General features: G+C 54.8%; 3 protein-coding genes across 3 annotated transcripts; all 3 read left to right on the plus strand.

Annotated features, from left to right (window-relative positions):
* Positions 1-61: 61 nt before the first annotated feature.
* Positions 62-638, plus strand: NANOS2 (nanos C2HC-type zinc finger 2). Its single transcript, XM_005893901.2, has one exon. The coding sequence runs from the start codon at positions 222-224 to the stop codon at positions 636-638; it is 417 nt and encodes a 138-aa protein (XP_005893963.1). The 5' UTR covers positions 62-221.
* Positions 639-8,338: 7,700 nt separating this feature from the next.
* Positions 8,339-16,470, plus strand: MYPOP (Myb related transcription factor, partner of profilin). The gene is made up of 3 exons (XM_070387484.1): positions 8,339-8,415; positions 9,174-9,724; positions 15,151-16,470. The coding sequence occupies exons 2-3, from the start codon at positions 9,226-9,228 to the stop codon at positions 15,858-15,860; spliced, it is 1,209 nt and encodes a 402-aa protein (XP_070243585.1). The 5' UTR covers positions 8,339-8,415; positions 9,174-9,225; the 3' UTR covers positions 15,861-16,470.
* Positions 16,471-19,131: 2,661 nt separating this feature from the next.
* IRF2BP1 (interferon regulatory factor 2 binding protein 1) lies at positions 19,132-21,659 on the plus strand. Its single transcript, XM_070387483.1, has one exon. It carries the CDS (start codon positions 19,487-19,489, stop codon positions 21,239-21,241), a length of 1,755 nt encoding a protein of 584 aa, XP_070243584.1. The 5' UTR covers positions 19,132-19,486; the 3' UTR covers positions 21,242-21,659.
* Positions 21,660-22,520: the final 861 nt, after the last annotated feature.

The following is a 22,520-nucleotide window of genomic DNA, read 5'->3' on the forward strand; positions in this document are numbered from 1 at the left end:
GACCCCCTTCCACATCTCCATGGGGAATTAAAGTCAGAAGGAATCAAAGGTGAGGAGTGGGCCCTTTAAATCCTAAGCTCCACCTTTGCTTAGAAGGGTCTTTGGGAATATAAAAGGGGGTGCAGTTCCTCTCTGCTCCTGAAAACCATCAGCTGCTCCTGTCTGCGGGCCCCCAGCCCACTTCTCTCCAGCCACCCACCACCAACACTCCCCCGGGTGCCATGCAGCTGCCACCCTTTGACATGTGGAAGGACTACTTCAACCTGAGCCAAGTGGTGCTGGCACTGATCCAGAGTCGGGGGCAAGGGTTGGAGACCCAAGGGACTGGGGAGCCGAGACCCCCGCCCCATGTGGAGCAGGATCAGGGGCAGGGCGGACGCGGGGCCGGCGGGGGCCTGGCCACCCTGTGCAACTTTTGCAAACACAATGGAGAGTCTCGCCACGTGTACTCCTCACACCAGCTGAAGACCCCGGAGGGCGTGGTGGTGTGTCCCATTCTGCGGCATTATGTATGTCCCCTGTGCGGGGCCACCGGGGACCAGGCCCACACACTCAAGTACTGCCCACTCAACGGAGGGCAGCAGTCTCTCTACCGCCGCAGTGGGCGCAACTCAGCCGGCCGCAAGGTCAAGCGCTGAAGACCGTCAGGTACCCACCCGCTGCAGCCCCAACCCTCCCTGGTTCAGCCCTCCCAAGCCCCTGGACTCTCCCCATCTCTGGACTCGTCCGGCCCTTTGGAATGTCTGACTCTCAGTACTTGATCCCTGCTGGATCCTGGAACAACGGAGGCAGTGGGAAGCCAGGCCAACTCCGCGGCCCCTTAGAACTCTCAGCTCTCCGGACTCTTGTCTGCGAGTGTCTGTGGATTCTCCGGTGCAGCGGGATCTCCTACGCCTTGGACCACACAGCCCTGTGGCTCCTCCTGGGCCACAGTCCATGGATCTTTAGTTCTTCTGGGACACTTGCCCTGCCTCTTTGACTTCTCAGCCCTCAGGGTCCCATTCCTTGGGGAATTCTTGGACCGTTGGGCTTGCAGGACTCCGCTGTGCTCTCCCAGGGACACCCCTGAGAATCTGAAGAGAGTAAACAGGCTGGCGTGGACCTTCCAGCACAAGAACTTCAACATGGGATTCTGACTTAAATCAGCCTTCTCCGCCTCCTTGGGGCCACCGGCAGACCCACCGTTTCATCGTGGATGGCACCGGATGGGTCCCGCCCTCAGCATCGTATCCATCAAGAGCTGGGGGAAGGAGGGGTCACGTCAGAGCGGCACCACGTCTTCGCAAGCTTGTCTGGGGCTGGAGAACCTTGGGGTGAGCCAGTACCCTTGAACTCCCCCCCCCCCCCCTCGTTGTTCTTCCCATCGTTCATTCCGTTTTATTGCGCTCCTGCCCCCCACGGTGATGGCAAATCACCGATGGGTCTTTTCTGTAGCGAGAGGGCATCTCTCCGCCACCTCCCACCCGCCCCCACAAATGCCCACAGTTTGTAAAATGGCCCTTTCTGTCCTCCCGTGTTTTTTTCAACCTCCAACAGTTTAGTAAACGAAGCTCCCAAAGAAAAGGGGTTTTAATACCCGGAGGGGAATGGCAACCGCCTAGATTTTATTTTAGGGGCAAAGAAAAGCCCCAGTCAGATTTTTAAGTTGTTTGGTTTTTAGCTCAGGGCTGGGCCCGGGTGTTGAGCTTTAGTGAATAAATAAAACGCGTTTCTGGTTGTCTTTGAAATCGCTACGTCTGTTTCCTCCGAGGCTGGGGGTAGGGGGAGGGTGGGGATACCCGAGTTTGTCCTAAAACGTGGGAAGCAGGAGGCGGGGCAGGAAGGAGACCCGGGTCCCTCCCACGAACGTGCCTCCCCATACATCTTCCGACACAGGTCACCTGTGGACTGTTCCCTAAATCCCAGCCTCCACCTCGACCCTAGAATCCCTTTCTTAGTCTTTTTTTTTTTTCTGGGCTCTGTCCAGGGTCCCCTCCCACCCCTGCTAGAACCCAGATCATCCAGGACCTATTTTGTGGTGGTTTCAAACTCGGCTCCCAGAGCCCATCGGAGAGGTGACCAAAAGGACTGCTCCCTGCTCTGGGGGAATACACATAACCACAAAACGTTGCATATGATACCAGCGCTTTTTTCCTTCCCACCAGCGCTTTTTTTCTTCCCATCATTCCACACCTATTTATTGAGCCCCTACTTTGTGCCAGGCGCTGTTCTGGACATTGCTGGTTACAGCAATGAGCAAAGCAGACAAGGCTCCTGCCCTCATGGAGGTGACATTCTAGTGGAGAAGGGGGTGAGGTGACAATCAAAAGTTCGTCCAGGTTCTAAAGATCTTCGGAAAACCGGAATGAACATTTTAGCCAACATAATATCAAGTGGGTGATAAGCGAAGTGAAGGATAAGAGGCAGGGCAAAGGGGTGGAGAGTGAAGGAGGGGCTGTTTTGTATGGAAGGTGGTCAGGGGAGGTCTTTCTGTGGAAGTGACACTTCAGCAGAGTCCAGATAAATTGAGGAAACCAGAAAGGCATTCCATGCATCGGTGACAGTGAGTTCAAAGGCCCTAAGGTCGAACTGAATCTTTGCAGAAGAAGCAGGAGCCCAGCCGAGTAAGATCAGAGAGGCATAAAGGGTAGGCAAAGGGTTCAGAATCTTGCAGACTTTGGTGAGAATCTGACCTTCATTGTGCATTTGCACTCTGAAATTCATCTTGGGCTCCGCTCTCACATATTCTGCTGCTAAGCTGCTAAGTCACTTCAGTCGTGTCCAACTCTGTGCGACCCCATAGACAGCAGCCCACCAGGCTCCCCCGTCCCTGGGATTCTCCAGGCAAGAACACTGGAGTGGGTTGCCATTTCCTTCTCCAATGCATGAAAGTGAAAAGTGTAAGTGAAGTCACTCAGTCGTGTCCGATTCTTAGCGACCCCATGGACTGCAGCCTACCAGGCTCCTCCACCCATGGGATTTTCCAGGCAAGAGTACTGGAGTGGGGTGCCATTGCCTTCTCCGCTCACATACTCTAGTTACATAGAAAAAACTAGAGACCTCTGCTCACAGGTCCTTTCAAAAAATGCAGATCTGCCAACAACAGAGATCCCCAAATCCCTCAAACAACAGCCAGAAGGGATGCCCTAACCCCAGAGCTGTAGTGTGCCTGCACGGGCAGGTTGAGCCTTGGAGGAAGTGGGGCACTCTGGCAAAGGGTGGGCAAGAGTTATGGAAAGCAACAAGGGGGTGATAGTACTCAGAGCAATGATGACAGGTGGAGGGCCACACTTTAGAGCAGAGAAGTGAGAGGAGGAAGATGTTCAGGTCAGTCTGGGATGGAGGATAGATACAAAGTGCCTGGGGACATCCAAGATGAAAGCGTCCAGGAGACCTGATCTGGGGCTCCGAGGAGAGGATGGAGACAGACAATTAGTGACCAAAGTTTGGTTTTGTTTCTTTATGAATTTTCATTTATTCAGCAGATAATTAAGTGGCAGGGGAGCTCTGACAAGAGCTGAGGACACAAGGAGCCAGAGGAATAATGTCCCCTGACCTTAACCTCCCCCAGCACCTCACTGTTGAAGAGCTCCATACTGCTCTGCTGATGGCTCCCTACCAGCAGCCTCTGCACAAGCTCCAGACCAGATTTAGACCCAACTCGCCGCTCAGCCCACACACTCATGGAGCCCCAGCATCCTGGGTGCCTGCTGTGGATGCGCAGTGTATTCACTTCCAAGGGCTGCCATAACAAAGGACCATAAACTGGGGGGCTTGAAACACTGGAAATGCATTCTCTCACAGTTCTGGAGGCTAGGAATCTGAAATCAAGCTGTTGGCAGTGTTGCATTCTCTTCCAAGGCTCTAGGGCAGGATCCTTGCCTCTTCCAGCTTCTGGTAGCCCCAGGCCTTCCTTGTTTCTGACAGCTTCACTCCCATCTCTGCCTCTCTCTTCACAGGGCTGTCTTCTTCCCTCTGTGTGTCTCTCTCTTCTTATAAGGACAATGTCATGTTGGCTTAAGGACCCACCCTAATCCAGTATGACCTCACCTTAAGTAATTACATCTGCAGGGACCCCTTTTCCAAATAAGGTCACATTCTGAAGAAGGGGTTCAGATCAGATCAGATCAGATCAGTAGCTCAGTTGTGTTCAACTCTGCGACCCCATGAATCGCAGCACGCCAGGCCTCCCTGTCCATCACCAACTCCCGGAGTTCACTCAGACTCATGTCCATCGAGTCAGTGATGCCATCCAGCCATCTCATCCTCTGTCGTCCCCTTCTCCTCTTGCCCCCAATCCCTCCCAGCATCAGAATCTTTTCCAATGAGTCAACTCTTCGCATGAGGTGGCCAAAGTACTGGAGTTTCAGCTTTAGCATCATTCCTTCCAAAGAAATCCCAGGGCTGATCTCCTTCAGAATGGACTGGTTGGATCTCCTTGCAGTCCAAGGGACTCTCAAGAGTCTTCTCCAACACCACAGTTCAAAAGCATCAATTCTTCGGCGCTCAGCCTTCTTCACAGTCCAACTCTCACATCCATACATGACCAATGGAAAAACCATAGCCTTGACTAGACGAACCTTTGTTGGCAAAGTAATGTCTCTGCTTTTGAATATGCTATCTAGGTTGGTCATAACTTTCCTTCCAAGGAGTAAGCGTCTTTTTCATTTCATGGCTGCAGTCACCATCTGCAGTGATTTTGGAGCCCAAAAAAATAAAGTCTGACACTATTTCCACTGTTGCCCCATCTATTTCCCATGAAGTGATGGGACCAGATGCCATGATCTTCGTTTTCTGAATGTTGACCTTTAAGCCAACTTTTTCACTCTCCACTTTCACCTTCATCAAGAGGCTTTTTAGTTCCTTCACTTTCTGCCATAAGGGTGGTGTCATCTGCATATCTGAGGTTATTGATATTTCTCCTGGCAACCTTGATTCCAGCTTGTGTTTCTTCCAGTCCAGCGTTTCTCATGATGTACTATGCATATAGGACCTCAATTTTTTTTTCGGGGTGGGGGGGAGCTGGGGACACAGTTCAAACCCACAGATCACCTTATACTCACCAGGTCCTAACTGACCTCATCCGCCCAACTGGGACCTGAGCTGGAGACCTGGGTGTCACCTAGACACCTCCCTTTCTGTCCCCAACCTGACAGTCAGCACACTCTGCATATCCTGCCTCTCAAATGTCTCCCAATTCATTTCCCACCATCCCTGCCCTGGCCCAGGCTCTCCCACCCCCTCTTTGCCCTCCCCCCACCGACTTCTCCCTTTACTCTGGCCAATAATCTCATCCTCTCCCACCCACCTTCCACACCACGGCGGGGTTCTTTCCAACGCACACATCACACCCTGCCCATCCTGACTCATTCAAGCTCCTTAATGTTGCTTATAAGGTCCTTGCATGGGCTGCCTCTGATTCATGGATCCTTCATGGGGCACATGGTGGGACCTCATCTAAACCCAGCCCTGGTGAAAGTCAGCTTGCCACCCCACTCTGCGCCTGTACCCCCGCAGAAAAAAATATGAACAGAGAAGAACACACAATCATGGGGACTCAACACTTTTATATCCAATGACTTCAAGTAACTGGTTCTATTTGTCTCCATTTCCCAGGCCATTCACTATTTCATGCTTTCTCCTCTCTCTCCGAGAACTTCAGCACCTCGTTTTCACCCCTGACCTTCCTTCCCACGCTACTGAGACAACAGAAGGAACCAGGAGAGAACATGTTCCCAACACTGTTGACACTACATCAACACCTGCCTGTCTCCGTGCCCATATAGCCCCTCCCCGTTTATTGTGGCCGCACAGCCCAGGCCCCTTAGACCAACCCCTACTTGTGGCCGGAGTCCCACCCATCGTGCACACTCAAGGACATGAGGCTGTGATTCTCTCCTCCAGAGCATCAATCTCCCCTTCTCTGGATCATCCCATAGGCACACAAACATACCGCGACATCTCCCATCTTAAATAAACCTCTTGAGATCCTGAGCCTCCTTCCAGATACCACTCCATTTCCTCTCTAGAAAGGATCATCTACACTGGCTCTCTCTATAACCTCTCTTTGAACTCACCCAATTAAGCTCCTGCCCCCACCACACCTCCAAAATTGCCCTTTCCAGGATTACTGATGAATTCTGTGTCACCAGCCCCAGCGATCGCTTCTCAGACTTCATTGAACTTGGCTTCTAGGCAGCATTTGGCCTCGTTAACCCTTCCCTCCTTGCTTGGACTTCCTAGGTGGCTCAGTGGTAAAGAATCTGCCTGCCTGCCAGTGCAGGAGACACAGGTTCGATCCCTGGGTCAGGAAGATACCCTGGAGAAGGAAATGGCAACCCACTCCAGTATTCTTGCCTAGGAAATTCCATGGACACAGGAGCGTGGTGGGCTACAGCCCCATCAGGTTGCAAAGAATTGGACAAGACTTAGCGACTGAACCATAAAACCCTCTATTTGCACTTCTCACTCGGCCTCCAGGACAGCAGACCACCCTGGATCTCCTTTCACTCCCTGACTGCTCTTCCTCAGTCTTCTTGGCTGATCCCAGCCCTCTACATCTGAGTGCCCAGCCTTAAGGCCATGGACTTCTTTTCTATCTACACTTGTTCCTTCGCCAACCTCTCCCAGTCTTAAATGTCATTATTCACTGACAACTCCTAAATTCCTGTCTCAAGACTGAACCTCTCCCCTGAAGTCCAGACTCAAATATTCAACTGCCAACCTGATATTCAACTTGGGCACACTTAAACTCTTAATCCTCTTGTAGCCCTTTGCCAGTCTTTGCTTCTGGTAGCTCCATCCTTCCGTTACTCAGGCCAAAGACACTAGAGTCATCCTCAACTCCTCTTTCACTCCCTCTACCCAATTCCACTTCTGCTCACCCTAGCAGCTACTGCCTTGGTTGGAGCCACTACTACCTCTCACCTGAGCCACTACCTCTTCATGGGGCCTCAGCTTCCACTCATGCTCCCTAAAGTCAGTTTCTACTATTAACACCAGTCAGATCATGTCCTTCCTCTGCTCATGGCTCTCATCTCCTGTAAAACCCAAAGTCGTTACAGTGACCCACAAGGCCCTGAAAACCTCTGTCTCCTCACCCTACCCTACCTGCTGGCTCTCTCCTCTCCAGTCCACTAGCCTCCTGCTATAGTCTTACCTCTGACTGCACTTGTCTCCTCACCTCCTTCATGTATCTACTCAAATGTCACCTTCTCAGAGAGGCCTCCCCCAACCACCTTATTTTAAAATTACAGACAGACACACACATGCACACCACACTGCCCAACCCCTTTGCCCACTTCTATTTATTTCATAGTACTTACCACTTTTTCACTTATATATTTTATTTTGCTAAGTGTCTCACTCTCTCCAGTAAAAAGTGAACTCCATGAAGGTATAAAATTTGTCATTTGTATTCACTGCACCTAGAATTGTGCAGGCGCTCAATAAACATTTGTTTGAATGATCAATGAAGCACTGTTTGTTGAATGACCTTGAGGACTCCAGCAGGATGTAAGCTACAAATTTCTCGGCGTGGACTTAACTCCAGCATCCTGCCTCCCAGCTAGAACCCGTGTTCTAGCTTCATTTCTGCCTCCACGCATGTACTTAAAGTCATGTCTGTGCCGGGATCACCCCTTACCAGCCAAGAAGCTCTCACTCTGATCTCCCTCCCCGCGTGTCAGTCGTGACGTAAGTGGACAGGGTCCCCCCAGGCAGGGCTTGAAGGTAGATGAGTTACTATGGTTACTGCACCCGCCTGCGGCGGAATATCCCCTGGGTGCCCCGCCCCTACGGGTAATAGATGGTTTGCAGATTTTTAGCAGCCCCGCGCACGGACGGGTATATGAGGCTGCAAACCTAGTTTTCTGACGCTCCCCACCCTACCCACGCAGTTGTCATGGAAACGAAGCGCTACCAGCACCATCTCCCTCCCCTTTCTCTAAGAGACACACAGACAAAGTCAGAGGGTTGAGTGGGCTGGAAGATTGTCCGAGAAGCTGTGCAGTCCCATCGCTCTCCACGGTCCCTCCCTGATCCTCCAAGGATTGCTACGCCTGCGCAGGAGACAGAGTCTGGGTACCAAGGCGAGCGGGGAAAGAGGCACGCATGCGTACGAGGGTTTTGCGCGTGCGCTCTGGTGGTATCAGGGAGCTAGGGAAAGGAGCGCCGCGCTAACCTTGCGCCTGCGCAACTGCAGCCCGCTGACGGAGGCCGGTGGAGGGCAATTCTGCGCTTGCGCTAGGGCGGGGGGAGAGAAACCCAACTAAGGGCGTTGGGGGACCGACCGGCGCTAGGTGCGCCTGCGCCTTGGCTCGCGGGGCGGCCGGGGGCGGGGCCCAGAAGGGGAGGGAGAGAGCCGGCAGGGGGAGGGAAGAGGCCGCAGAAGCCCGAGCCTTGACCGACGGGCAGGCGGGGGCTGCGGCGGCGCCGGTGAGTGATCCGCGGCTCGACTCGGTCCCCACCCTCCGTGACCCTCACTCTTCCTGGAGTCTCCCCTAGCCCCCGTTGCCCCGCGAGCCAATCCCGCACCCCCATAACCCTCAGGGCTCCCCTTGATTCGTGGCAATCCCCAGAGCCCCCACAATCCCCGCAGACCCTAATCCCTAAGAGTTTATATTCCCGGCTCCTCCACTGTTTTAGGAGCCCCCAACTCACCATTATTTCTGGACTGCCCTTCTAAGGACCACTTCTATTACTGGTCTTGCAGACGTCCGATTGCCCCCGAACCCCCAGAGCGCTCCACTGATCCAGTTCTCCCCCTTCTTGCTGCATCTCCTTTTGAGGATCTTCTAATCCCCATCACTCTCGTGTTTCATCGACCCCCGAGACACTCCCATTCTCCTTGCATTTCCCACTCTTCTATGTCCCCAGTTCTCCTCTAACTGCCGCAGACACCCCCTCTTCTTCCGCTCTTCCTCATTTCCCTCCACTCCTCCAGACCCTCCCCCCATTTTCATCAACTCCCTGGCCTGGCACTTTGCGCCGCGCCTGGCACGAGACGAGCGCTCAGTCGGTGTCATCTATTCTTAGGCACTCTGACGGCCCCCCGCGGCCCGTCTCCTCCGTCTGCCCTCCGCCCCCAACCCTGTCCCCAGGGACCCGGGAGCCGGTGTCGGGGCGGCAGGGGTGGGGCGGGAGGCGCGGGGCCGCTGAACCCCTTGCCAGCCCCATGCGCCCTGTGCCCGCAGCGCCGGCGCCCCCCATGCGCCAGGCGGCCGGACGGCGGCGTCGGGGGGCGCCATGGCCTCGGCCGCGGCGGGCGAAGCGGAAGAGACCACCCGGCTGCGCAAGCCGCGCTTCTCGTTCGAAGAGAACCAGATCCTGATCCGCGAGGTGCGCGCCCACTACCCGCAGCTCTACGGCGCTCAGAGCCGTCGGGTGAGCGTGGCCGAGCGGCGGCGAGTGTGGGACGGCATCGCCGCCAAGATCAACGGCATCACCAGCTGGAAGCGCACGGGCCAGGAGGTGCAGAAGCGCTGGAACGACTTCAAGCGCCGCACCAAAGAGAAGCTGGCCCGCGTGCCGCACTCCACGCAGGGCGCCGGGCCTGCCGCCGAGGACGCTTTCTCCGCTGAGGAGGAGACCATTTTTGCCATCCTGGGACCGGGTGTGGCGGGATCAGGAGCTAGTGCGGGGGCCGAACAGCCCCCCGCGGCTGCCTCCTCACAGCCGCCAGCCCCGAGTGCCTGCGCCCAACGCTATGTGCTGTCTGAGGATCGCAGGGAGGATCGACGCGCGGGTGAGTTCCTTCAGCATCACCTTAGCAAAAGCAACCAAATTCTACTTTGTGTCTGGCGCTGTTCCGAGCCCTTTCTATGGCGCTTCAGATCCTCACTACAACCATGTAAAGGGCATGCTGCTATAATCCCCATTTTACACCTGTAGAGACTGAGGTTCAGAAAGGTGTAGCGACTGTCAGAGACAAGAATGGAACCCAGACCTAGGAGATCTGGCTCCAGAAATCCACAGCTGGGATCATCAGCTCGCCCACGATTTTCACTATAATTGTAGTGTAGGGAGTGACTCCGGAGGCAGACAGTTTGGGCTCCACTTACTACTTCGCCACTCAGCCGTGTCATTTGGGATAAGTTACTGCTCATCAGTTTCTGCATCTGTGAAATGGGAATAAAAGATTGTCCCCACCTCACAGGGCTGCTGGGCAAATTAAATGGGCTAATATGTGTAAATTGCTTAGCACATTGCCTCCTTGTTAGTTCCTGATACAATTACCAACACTGTTAAGTAGGAACTGTTTTACCATTTTGTAAATCAAAAACTCAGGGAGGTTTGCTAATTTTCCCAAGGTCATGCCCAGAGTAGAGGAACCCAGGAGAGTGGAGTACAAAACTTCCCATGCAGCCTTGACTCTGGATAATTATTTCTTCTACAGCTATTCCCCAGGCAACTGCCCCCAAGGGTTGGGGACAGAGGTGTGACTGAGACATCCTCGGGTCTGCCCTTCTGGACTCACAGTTCAGTGGGGGAGACAGATCCATGCATAGACCGTGATGACTCAGAGCAGCCAGGGCTGGGTGGTGGGAGTTCTAATGGGGGCACCTGATCCAGCCTGGGCAGTCAGGGAGGGCTTCCCGGAGTAGGAGGCATCAGACTTTCGATACAGAGTAAGAATGAAGAAGAGCTGGAAAAGTGTTCCAGAAGAAGGAAGAGCATGTACAATAGTTTGGAGGCAAGAGAGTTTGGCCACTTTAGGAAACAGAGATGTTGCCTTCTGAGAGGAGAGGAAGGAAGAAAGAACATATTTTTGAGATGAGGCCAGAGAGGTCAGCAAAGGTCAAACCATGCAGTTCTTTTAAGCTGAAATAAGGAGTTCAGTTTTATCTTAAGTACTGTGGGGAGCCACTGAAGGGTTTAGAGAAAGAGGGGACGTGTGATCCAACAAGGCATCTCAGGATCATGTATTATAATTTCAAGAGGTGCATTCACTCACCCAAGATCACACAGCAAGTAAGCAGTAAGAACTTGAATACAGGTTGCGTCCAACTCAAGTTAAGTCCGTGAACTTAACTTATGCACTGGACTAGACGGCCTGATATAATATATACCATGTGTGTGTGTATATATATATATACACACACACATGTTGTTTATGCATATTGTTTTTTTTTTTGTTTGTTGCTAATTCAAGTCCAACTCTTTGGCAACTCCATGGACTATAGCCTGCCAGGCTCCTCTGTCCATGAGATTTCCCAGGCAAGAACACTGGAGTGGGTTGCCATTTCCTTCTCCAGGGAATCTTCCTGACCCAGGGATCAAACCCATGGCTCCTGCATTGCAGGCAGATTCTTTACTGCTGAGCCACCTGGGAAGCCCACAACAACAACACACAAAATGACAATTAATATTGACTGAGAGTTAATGAGTGTGCAGGAACTGGATCACACATGGTTTGTACATAAAGGTCAGGACTTTGGATTTTATCTTGACGGCATCTGGGAGGCAGACAGTGTCTTAAGCAGGAGAAAGACACCATCACTTGGGACCCTCGTCCTCAGTATGAAGCAAACGTCAGTGTTTCTGTGAAATGGCCCCATTGAACCAGCACAAAGATGGCAAACTTATTACGTCAAAAGCTGTGCAACCCCTCCATTCATTCATTCATTCAACAGGCACCATGGTAGGTGCTGCGAACACTAGGGAGAAAAAGACAATTTTCCTTTCCGTATGAAACTGACATTCTAGCTATGGTAGACAAACCACAGACAAGTAACCCTCAAAGCAAACCCTCAGATTACACGAAGAAGTGGTAAAAGAGGCAAAACAAAGCATGTTAGGAGGATAGTGAGTAATGGGAGGGGGGTGGCTGCTGTAGACAGGAGTCAGGAAGGGCTTCTCTGGAGGTGAAATTTGAGCAGAGACCTGAATAGAGACTGGACCAAGTGGCTATCTGGAGGAAGAGTACTCCAGCTGGAGGGAACAGCAGGTGCAAAGGCCCTGAGGCAGGTATGTGCCTAAAGTATCCTTGATTAGAATCTCACACAGAGATTACCCACTGTGTGAAACTCTGAAAAGAGGAACTGCTCTGACTAAAGGACAGGAGCAGGGCCTGGGGCAGCCTGAGGAATCTTTTCTGACACTGGAAGGTCAGATAAGGATCGTTTATCTTGTGACCTAATATTTGAATGGAAGAGCAGTAACAGTAACAACATTGAGACCTTAACTGTGCCAGGCACTGGCCTACGCCATGTACCCATGGTGATTCACTTAACATCTGTAAGCACCCTTGGGGAGATGTTCTGTTATAGGATTACTTGGTCCTGTGTTCACAGGCATCCATTTACAGGTGGGGAAACTGAGGCCCAAAGGTTGCAAATAACTCTGATTTTTAACTCTCCTAGTGGTCCTCCCATAACCCCTGTGAGCGTGAAGGCTGGGCCCCTTTCTGTTATTTTTGTGCTTGTGCTCAGTCACTTCAGTCGTGTCTGACTCTGTGTGACCCTATGGACTGTAACCTGCCAGGCTCCTCTGTCCATGGGCTTCTCCAGCCAAGAATAGTGAGTGGGTTGCCATGCCCTCCTCCAGGGGATCTTTCTAGACTAGAAAAGTCTAGGAAGCTCTTCCTTTACTAGACTAAAAAAGTCATATATTATTTCCAAGTGGCTGCAATTCCCATGTGCTTTATGAAGAAGACTTGCCATCATGGATCCCGTAGCGCCGGCCCAAGGAATGGTTAAAAGCATAGGCTCTGAAACCTACCTAGGTTCAAAGCCCTCTTTTCCCAGCTCTGTGACACCTCTCTGGGCCTCAAGTCAGCTCATCTGTAAAATGGGCTAATAATGATAGCACCTACCCCAGTGACTGGCTGGAAGGACTCAGTGAAATAACGTAAGAGGAGAACTTAGCCACTTTACTCAGGGCTGGCCAGGAAGATGTCCAACCACCTTTAGCTCTGGTTATTGGTGCTCTGCCAGCCTCTCCCACCTGTCCAGGCTGCCTGACCTAAGAGGATGGAGGGGGTGGTGATCCTGGTGGAGGGAACAGTATGTACACTGGGGTTGAGGCAAAGAAGAGGAATAGAAAGGGGCAAAAGCTGAGACCTTATAGCCCTAGAGCAAGTCTTGGACTGTCCCCCTTGGGTGCTGGGAGCTGTGGGAGGGTTGCTACCAGGACTTGGGGCCTGGTGCCCAGTCAGTACTGACTCCTAGGAAGCCCCGGTACTTTTCTCATTAAAGACAAAATTTTGTGCTGGACATTGTTCTAGGCGCTGGGTAAACAGCAGTGAACAAAACAAAGCCCTGCCTGATGGAGCTGACATAAGGAGGAGGAGACAGACCACAAACACAGAGCGATCCCATGCCAGGTGGAGATAAGTGCTATAAAACAAATCAGGGAGGGTTAGGAGAGAGAAAAGGACAGAGCTGCTTCAGACAGAGGGTTGTGATGTTCTTCCCAAGAAGACCAAGTTTGAGCAGAAGCCTAAGGAGGTGAGGGAGGGAGCCTGGCAGGTGACTGGGGAAAGATCTTTTCCAGGCTGACTGAGAAGCAAGTGCAAAGGCCCTGGGGCAGGAGTGGGTCTACAGTGTATAAGGATCTGGGACTTAGCTGGCGGTCCAGCAGTTGGGACTCCACACTTCCACTGCAGGGAGCACGGGTTTGATCCCTAGTTGGGATACTAAGATCCCACATGCCACCCAGTGTGGCCAAAATTTAAACAAACAAACAAAAAGTGTATGAGGACCTACACGGAGGTCAATGTGGCTGGAACCAAATGAACGAGAGAGAGAAGGAGTGAGACGTGAGGTTAGGGAGGCAACGGAGGCAGATTGTGGGGACCTAAGAACTTTGCTTTTACTGTGAAAAATAGCCACAGGAGGGTTTTGAGCAGACAAAAGACAGATCTCACTTGTACCTTTATTGAGGGAGAATTTTCAGACCATAAACCCACTGATTTAATAAGTGTACAATTCAGGGGCTTTTAGTATATTCACAGACTTGCACAACCATCCCTACAGTCCATTTTAGAAACTTTCATCACTCCAAAAAGGAACCCTATACCTCTTAGCCATCAACCCCGCTATGTCCCTCCATCTCTGCCCAGCCCTGGGCAACCACTAATCCACTTTCTGTGTCTATAAGATTGTCCATTTTGGACATTCCATGTCAATGAATGATAATGAGGTCCTTTGTGAGTAGCTACTTTCCTGTAGCATAACTGTCCTGTATTTTAGTTGGACCCTTGAGGGCTTCTGGTAGAGAACAGACTCTTCAGGGGTGGAGGTGGGGCTGGGAGCCCAGTGAATAGTCCCAGGTCGGGAGATGATGGCAGTTGGACCAGGATGGGCATCATGGAGCTAGACAGATGTTGAACAAATGGTTATTTGTACACGAGTGGTGTCTTGGGAAAGAGAAAGAGTGACTTTTTGACTTTGTCCCAAGCAGCTAGAAGGATGGAGCTGCCATCATCTGAGATGGGGGTGGATGAGGGAGGAGCAGGTATAGGGGAGAACGAGGAGCTCAGATCCGGCAAGTGAGTTGGAGACATTATTGGATGAGATTATTGGAGGGGATATGCGAGTACACAGCTGGAGAGAGAGGTTCGGGAAATCTGGGAGCCTGTGCATGCAGACTCTTATGTCCACGAGCGTGAATGACATCCCAGGTGGGAAGAGGTGGAGGAAGCCCCGCAGGCTTGCAGCTGACCTGGCACAGGCCAGAGTTAAGACTGCCATCCTGCCATCCTGGTTGGAGAGACCCCCTATTCCTCCAGAAGTCCCCCTCTCCTGCTCCAGCCACCTCTCCTTTCTTCCAGGCCCTCCTACCCACTCCCTTCTCCCCAGGATCCAGGGATGTGGCCAGAGATGGTTCTGTCTGGATAGCTCAGAGCCTTCTAGAATGTTGGTTCTTACTCTGAATGACCCAGGGGGGAGAAACACTGTATTTAACAATAACCTGGTGGCCGATGCCAGCCTTAATGGAAACTGAGTCTTGGAGGTCTCCTGTTGAGTCATTAAGGCTGGTATCGGCCACCAGGTTATTGTTAAATATATTGTTTCTCCCCCCTGGGTCATGGGGCTTCTGCTCCAAGGCATGATCCAACTTAGGTTTTCAAAAGCTGACTTTGGGGCCAGGCTGGGTGGGAGGTGGAAAGGGGAAATCATGACAGCGTTACAGGTCCCGCCCATCTTACCTACATCTGTCTCTCCACAGACACACCAGCCCACAGCAAAGGGGGCTCCAGCAGCCCAGAGCCTTGGGCCAGAGCCTCCTGCAATCCCCAGGAAGGGGGCTGCCAGCCACCCAAGGAGCGTGAGTCCTCGCCCCCTCCAGCCCTGCAGACCGTCCAGTTGCCCCGCCTGGCCTTGTCTCCACCGCCCCCAGCCCCTCCACCACCGCCGCCACCACCCCCGCCCCCCCAGCCACCGCAGCAAGCCCAAGTGGCACTCTCGCCCCCCAGCCCCCCACCCCCTCCGCTGCCTCCGCCCTCGGCCCCAGACCCCTCCCTGGACTTCCTGCGGGCTCAGCAGGAGACTGCCAATGCCATCCGGGAGCTGGCGGGCACCCTGCGCCAGGGACTGGCCAAACTGAGCGAGGCCCTCAGTGCCCTGCTGCCCCTTCTGCCAGGAACCCCCGCTGACCCACTGCCCCCACCTCTGCCCCCGCCCCCGCCCCCACCCCCCAGGCCCATCTTGCCCCCACCCTCCCCTAAGGTGGAGGTCACCCCAGAGCCGGTGTCTGTGGTGGCGGCCGTGGTGGATGGGGCGGTGGTGGCAGCCAGGGGGGTGATCATTGCCCCGAGGAGCGAGGAGGGGGCCCCCCGGCCGCCCCCTGCCCCTCTCCCACCCCATGACTCCCCCCCACACAAAAGGAGGAAAAGTTTCCCTACACGGAAGAGGCGGGGGCGATGGAAATCTCCCTGAAATCTGCCATGGGGTTCGAGCTTGTCTACGCACCTTTTGCCTGCACCTCCTCCCCAACCTTAGCCCTGTGGAGGAGGGCAATGCACCTTCCCTTCCCAGCTGCACCCCGGCTCCCTGCTGCAGGGGCACGAGCACCCCACCCCTGTACTAGTTAGTGCCTGATTCTAGGGCGGGGAGGCCTCCTGGATGGGCCCCCCAGCCCTTTCTCCAGTACAGCGCTGTCTGCCTGGCTGCTTCCCCCAACCCCGACTTCTAAGCCATGGATTTTATGTTATTTATTATATAACATAATAATATGGTGGGTTGCGGAGGGAAACCTGCACTACCCCACACCCCCGCCCCCGCCCCTAACAACTCCTGGCCTTGACTTGAAGAGAACTGACCCACCTCCCCAACCCAGACTTTGGAGGGGGTGGGGGCTGCAAGACAAATCAGGATGAAGAGGAGACTGCAGTTTATACCCTAGGGAGGAGGGGGTGGAGTTCTCACTGGGGAGATGGAGGTTGAGCCTTCTGCCTCCCACTGCAGGTCTCTGACCTCCAGAGCTTAACCCGCTCTGTTCTCCGCAGTGGTGACTAGATATCAATAAACTTATTTTTTAATACAATTACTTGGGGCTCTGCCTGAGACAGGCCTGGAATTGCACCACCTATACAAGCAGCAGCATACCAGCCCCATCTTTCTGTGGGCAGGTGACACCCCCTTGAAGCTGGAGGCTGGTAGTTTTCTAGACTTTTTTTTTTTTTTCCTTAAAGTCATCAAGTCCTGTGTTGAAATCTTACCCTATTTTTTCATCCTTCAGACACCCCCTGCTAAATGTGACCTCTAGGAGGACATCTTGGATTCCTTTTTCTGGGCTAGGATGGGTCTGCTGCTTAGATTTTCCCTCGGCATCCTGTGGTCCCTAAATGAACACATACCTTTATCTATTTAAAGCCTGCTTCCCCTATAGTTTAATGAAGTCGAGGAGCTGGTTCTCTTTTCTACTCCCAGACTGGCTGCAGAACCTGGTAGCTAAGTAGGTAATAGCCATCACCCTGGACTCAGACCTGGTTCAAGCCCTGCTGCTGCCCAGCCAGCTGTGTAACTACAGGCCTTTATTGTCCTCATCTGTAATGTGGGCATAAAGATTTAGCTGTCTTTACCAGCTACAACTACATCCTATTCATCCTTCAGGTCACAGCTCAAATATTACCCCCTCAAGGAAAGCCTTTCCTGACACCTCCTTTCTTCCCCCAGCAGTTATAAAAGAAAGGGAGTTAAATAATCATTTGAGTACATTTAAATTGAATGTCTGCCTCCAGGTGAGCCTTGTCAGGGCAAGGCCTGAGCTATCTGACTCAGTGTCCTCAGCATTGCCCATCACAGGTTGTCTTTGAAGTAACAAGAAGCTTAAAAACAACTTATGCCAGGCTCCATGTTCAGCATTAATATGAATGTGCATTTTAACCTGAAGGTACCCAATGAAAAGTAGGAGTCTCCATTTTCTCCTGAGAAGGTTTAGAGGCTTGCCCTAAATTTGTCAGGGCCCAATGCAGTTCACCGGTCTGGCTGGAACTCTTGAATCCTACTCTCTTTAATATTTAGTAAAGAATAACCCAAAGATGATTTTACATGATACATAGATGGCCTTTTTAATGGCTCTATATGCATGTAGTTTTATTTTGTAAAAATGAACCTAGTACTTAAAACCTGTAATTATGCACATACTGCTTAGGATAAGGCAGAAGTAAATAGCCTTTTTTCATAGGAGTTTACTTCAAGAAAAATGTTAATGATAACAGTGGTAAACAAAATTGTGCAGCTGAGACTGAAGTTTGGGTAACAGAAACAGACCTGCTGTGGCTGCAACGGGATGAAGGGGAGGGGAAGCAGGCACTCCCTGATTAGTTTGAAAACTGCTAATGAATGCAACCCTGGCAAGTCATTAAGATACTTGGAGCACAACAGAGACCCGGTGGCTTCCCTGATGGCTCAGTGGTAAAGAAATCTGCCTGCCAATGAAGGAGATGTAGGTTCGATGCCTGTCTGGGTCAGGAAGGTTCCCTAGAGAAGGAAATGGCAACCCACTCCAGTCTTCGTGCCTACTTCGAGTAGCCTGGCGGCCTACAATCCATGAGGTAGCCAAAGAGTCAAACAAGGCTTAGCGACTGAACAACAACAGACCCAGGCCTAGAGAAAAGAGGCTGATGTAGGTTAGAATCTGGAAACCTGTCTCTCCTCCACACGCCCCTTCTCCAAGCATGCCCTGCAGCGTTCCTTCGCCGGGAAGCACGAGGGTCCCAAAAGCCTGCTTTTGCCTATCAGGTAGTAAGCACTCAAGGTTGGAAAAACGAGGTCTGGTTCTCGCGCTCCCCAGAAACTATGCCCCACATCCAACTCTTGCTATCTGGCCTCATTTTCTCCTTCCAAATTAGTGAGCCGTAGAGGTCGAGAGCTCCTCTCAACCCGGCGCTCAGAAACCCCAGAAATTGAGGTGGGGGGGTGGGTTGTGGACAGACAGCGGGAATCGTGAAGGCCTCGATCAACCTCTCAGGCGGCGGAAGTGCGTCGGTTTGTCCACCCCGCGGAGCATTTCGGGAATTGTAGTGAAGTTCGGCGGGGTGCGCAGAAACTGACAGTGTAACCCTTTGGAGACCAGAGCGCGCCGGCGGAACTGGAACAGTTAGGGGCGTTCGACCACTCCCTTTGGCAGATAAAGCAACTGACGCGGAGACCTTCAGTCCTCTCCTCTCCGGCTTTCGCTTGTCCCAGTTAAGAGTCTGATATCCAAGATATGGGCAAGACGAAGTGCCAAGTGGACAGCCCTACCCAACACTTGAATCGCCAGCTTTCTGTCCCCCCGTACCCTGAAACCTTCCAGTTAAGGCCCCTCCGCCCCCGTCCCAAGAGCTACTGCCTTCAGTAACCGGTAGCCGGCCCACCTTTTGAAGGGCGGGGAACTGAATCTCAGAGAAGGCAAGACTTGCCTGAAGTTGCACAGCAAGTCGGAGTAAGAAACCGGATGCCTGTCCACTTCCCGAAATTTCTGAATCCCCAGTGGCTCTCACTACTCGTATCACATCCCCGCCCCCAACCTTTGTCTCCAGCTGCTTGGAGCGACCAAACTCCCTGCCCCGCGGCGAGGAGTAATCACGGTTGCGCCACGGAGAGGTGGCGAGCCCCAACCCTCCTGCAGCCTGCGGTCCCCTTTAAGAACAGGCCCCGGCGGGACTACGTTTCCCAGAAGGCTTTGCCGGTGCGTTATGTAACTTTCCCTGCGAAGCGGCCTCTGGGGCAGAAAGAGGCGGCGGCGGCGGCGGCGGCGGGAGAGGCGGGAGCCCGAGGCGGCGGCGCCCGCGGCCCATCGCGGGGCCCGAGCTGTGCGCCGCGGCCCGGAGCCTGGACCCGGCGGGGGCGCCGACGTGCCTCTGCCAGTCTTTTCGAGGAGGCGGGAGTGAGGAAAAAGGCTTAGGGCCCAGGGGGCGGGGAAGGGGGGCCGGGCCTGGATCCGCGGGGAGGCCGAGCGAAAGGCCTGGCCGTGGCTCGCGCGGTCCCGGGGACGCGAATCAAACGGCGGCGGCGCGGATCGAACGGCGGCGGCGGCGGGTGGAAGGCGAGAGCCCGAACGGGCTCGTGCGGGGGCTATGGCGTCCGTGCAGGCGTCCCGCCGCCAGTGGTGCTACCTGTGCGACCTGCCCAAGATGCCGTGGGCCATGGTGTGGGACTTCAGTGAAGCCGTGTGCCGCGGATGCGTGAACTTCGAGGGCGCGGATCGCATCGAGCTGCTCATTGATGCCGCCCGCCAGCTCAAGCGCAGCCACGTGCTCCCCGAGGGCCGTTCGCCTGGGCCCCCGGCCCTCAAGCACCCGGCCACTAAGGACCTGGCTGCCGCCGCCGCACAGGGCCCTCAGTTGCCGCCTCCACAGGCCCAGCCCCAGCCGTCGGGGACAGGCGGCGCTGTCTCCGGCCAGGACCGCTATGACAGGGCCACATCGTCGGGCCGCCTCCCCCTGCCCTCGCCCGCCCTGGAGTACACCCTGGGGTCCCGCCTGGCCAATGGGCTGGGCCGTGAAGAGGCTGTGGCGGAGGGGGCGCGAAGGGCCCTGCTTGGCTCCATGCCCGGCTTGGTGCCCCCCGGGCTGCTAGCAGCTGCAGTGTCTGGCCTGGGAAGCCGAGGCCTGACGCTGGCACCCGGCTTGAGTCCTGCCCGTCCAGCTTTCGGCTCCGATTTCGAGAAGGAGAAGCAACAGAGGAATGCGGACTGTCTTGCAGAACTGAACGAGGCCATGAGGGGCCGGGCAGAGGAATGGCACGGGCGCCCCAAAGCTGTCCGGGAACAACTGCTGGCGCTGTCCGCCTGCGCCCCTTTCAATGTCCGTTTCAAGAAGGATCATGGGCTGGTGGGACGTGTGTTCGCCTTCGATGCTACTGCCCGCCCGCCAGGCTACGAGTTCGAGCTGAAGCTCTTCACCGAATACCCCTGTGGTTCTGGCAACGTGTACGCGGGAGTCCTGGCCGTCGCTCGCCAGATGTTTCATGATGCTCTGCGCGAGCCGGGCAAGGCGCTGGCCTCATCAGGCTTCAAGTACCTCGAATATGAACGCCGGCACGGCTCTGGGGAATGGCGCCAGCTGGGGGAGCTGCTAACGGATGGGGTCCGCAGCTTCCGCGAGCCAGCTCCCGCGGAGGCCCTGCCCCAGCAGTATCCAGAGCCGGCCCCTGCAGCCCTCTGCGGCCCTCCCCCACGAGCCCCATCCCGGAATCTGGCTCCCACTCCACGCCGTCGCAAGGCCTCCCCTGAGCCCGAGGGCGAGGCAGCTGGGAAGATGACCACAGAGGAGCAGCAGCAGCGGCACTGGGTGGCACCCGGTGGCCCATTCTCCGCTGATACCCCTGGTGTGCCCTCCCCCATTGCTGCCCTGAAGAACGTGGCCGAGGCCCTGGGCCACTCCCCCAAGGACCCTGCCGGGAGTGGGGGCCCTGTGCGCGCCGGGGGTGCCAGCCCCGCCGCCTCCTCCACGGCCCCGCCTCCAGCCCAGCATCGTCTAGTGGCCCGCAACGGTGAGGCAGAAGTGAGCCCCACAGCAGGGGCGGAAGCTGTTAGCGGGGGTGGTAGTGGCGCCGGGGCGACCCCTGGGGCCCCCCTGTGCTGCACTCTCTGCCGGGAGCGTCTGGAAGACACCCACTTCGTCCAGTGCCCCTCAGTGCCCGGACATAAGTTTTGTTTTCCCTGCTCCCGCGAATTCATCAAGGCTCAGGGCCCTGCTGGAGAGGTTTACTGCCCCAGCGGAGACAAGTGCCCGCTAGTGGGCTCCTCTGTCCCTTGGGCCTTCATGCAGGGAGAGATCGCCACCATCCTTGCTGGAGACATCAAGGTTAAGAAAGAACGGGACCCCTAGGCCACCACTGCCACCAGTCTACTGCCCATCCACCCCCGCCCCCCTCCACCCCTTGCCACCCACCGCTGCTGCGGATAAATTATTCCCTCCCCTACCCAGGCCTGTGCCTCCCTCACCTGTGTACATACCCACTTCCTTATCCCAGATGGGTCCCCTGGGGTAGATGCATTGAGGGTGGGGGGAGAAAGCTTCTGTCCGAGGGGGTGTTTGGGGTCCCCTGACCCCTCTGGTTTCCCTCTCCCCTCCTTGGCTTGGCTTTGCTGCTGCTTGTAGTTGAGGGAGAGGTGGGCCCCTCCTCCTTGAGAAGGGGCCTCCTGAAATCTCGCTCTTTATAAATGAAGCAAAAGCATTTTATTGCCCCCCCCCCCCCATCTTACCCCCTTTTCCTCCTTCAATAAACCGAAAGATGGGTTTTTTCCTTCTTGGTCCCTTAGTTGTGTGCGATGCTGCGCCCCCTTTGGGACTAAACTGAACCTGCAAGGGAGAGGACGTCGCGTTGTAGCCTCCAGGTGGCGCCCTTCACTCAGGTGGGCTCACCGGCTGTTTTCACAAAGGCTGGCCGAGCCTTCTAGTCATCAGCCCGTTTTCCAGATGCCAGAACTAAGGCTTACGCGGGGAGCGGGGCGGGGGAAGGGGATGGCTCTTGCATGGTAGCCACAGCCAAGCTCGGGAATTAGGTTTCCCGTCTGGCCCATCCCCGGAAGGTAGAGGACACAGTGCCCCCGAGGCGTGGTGGAAAGAGGCTTCCCAGAAGGGACCGACCAGCTGTGAGTTCTTGCTGGGTAGGGAGAAAATTAGGCCAGATTGCTAGGGGGAACTGCGCGAGGACATTTACCTCCTGAAGTGCACTAAACAGGGTCCCTGGGAAGACGGTGACTGCTGCTCGCCTGCTGGTGCCCTGAACTGCGCGCCCATCTCAGATCAGCCTCAAGGGCGGCCTCCCTGAGACACCGTGACTGGCCGGGTGGAAGGCACTCCCCCCGCGGTCACCTCTGATGTGTGCGGCCTTGTCCCGCACCTGTCCCGGCCGGCTGATTATTAACCAGGACTTCCTGCTCGCTGGCGTCAGGGGGCGGGGCCTGAGCGAGCTGCAGCAAAGCAGGGGTTAAGGGGAGGGGGCGGCCCCAAGAGCCCAGCCCCCACCCCAGCGGCCTTCCCCACCCCACCCCCCGCCCCTCGCGCGACCCTGACGTGGAGATTCCGGGAAGGGGGAAAGCGGGGTGCAAAGGCCAGCAGGTGGCCAGAGAGATGGGGAGTGACTGTCAGACGGCTGTGCGGC

The sequence above is a fragment of the Bos mutus genome, chromosome 18 (assembly GCF_027580195.1).
Source record: "Bos mutus isolate GX-2022 chromosome 18, NWIPB_WYAK_1.1, whole genome shotgun sequence".
Lineage (NCBI taxonomy): Eukaryota > Metazoa > Chordata > Mammalia > Artiodactyla > Bovidae > Bos > Bos mutus.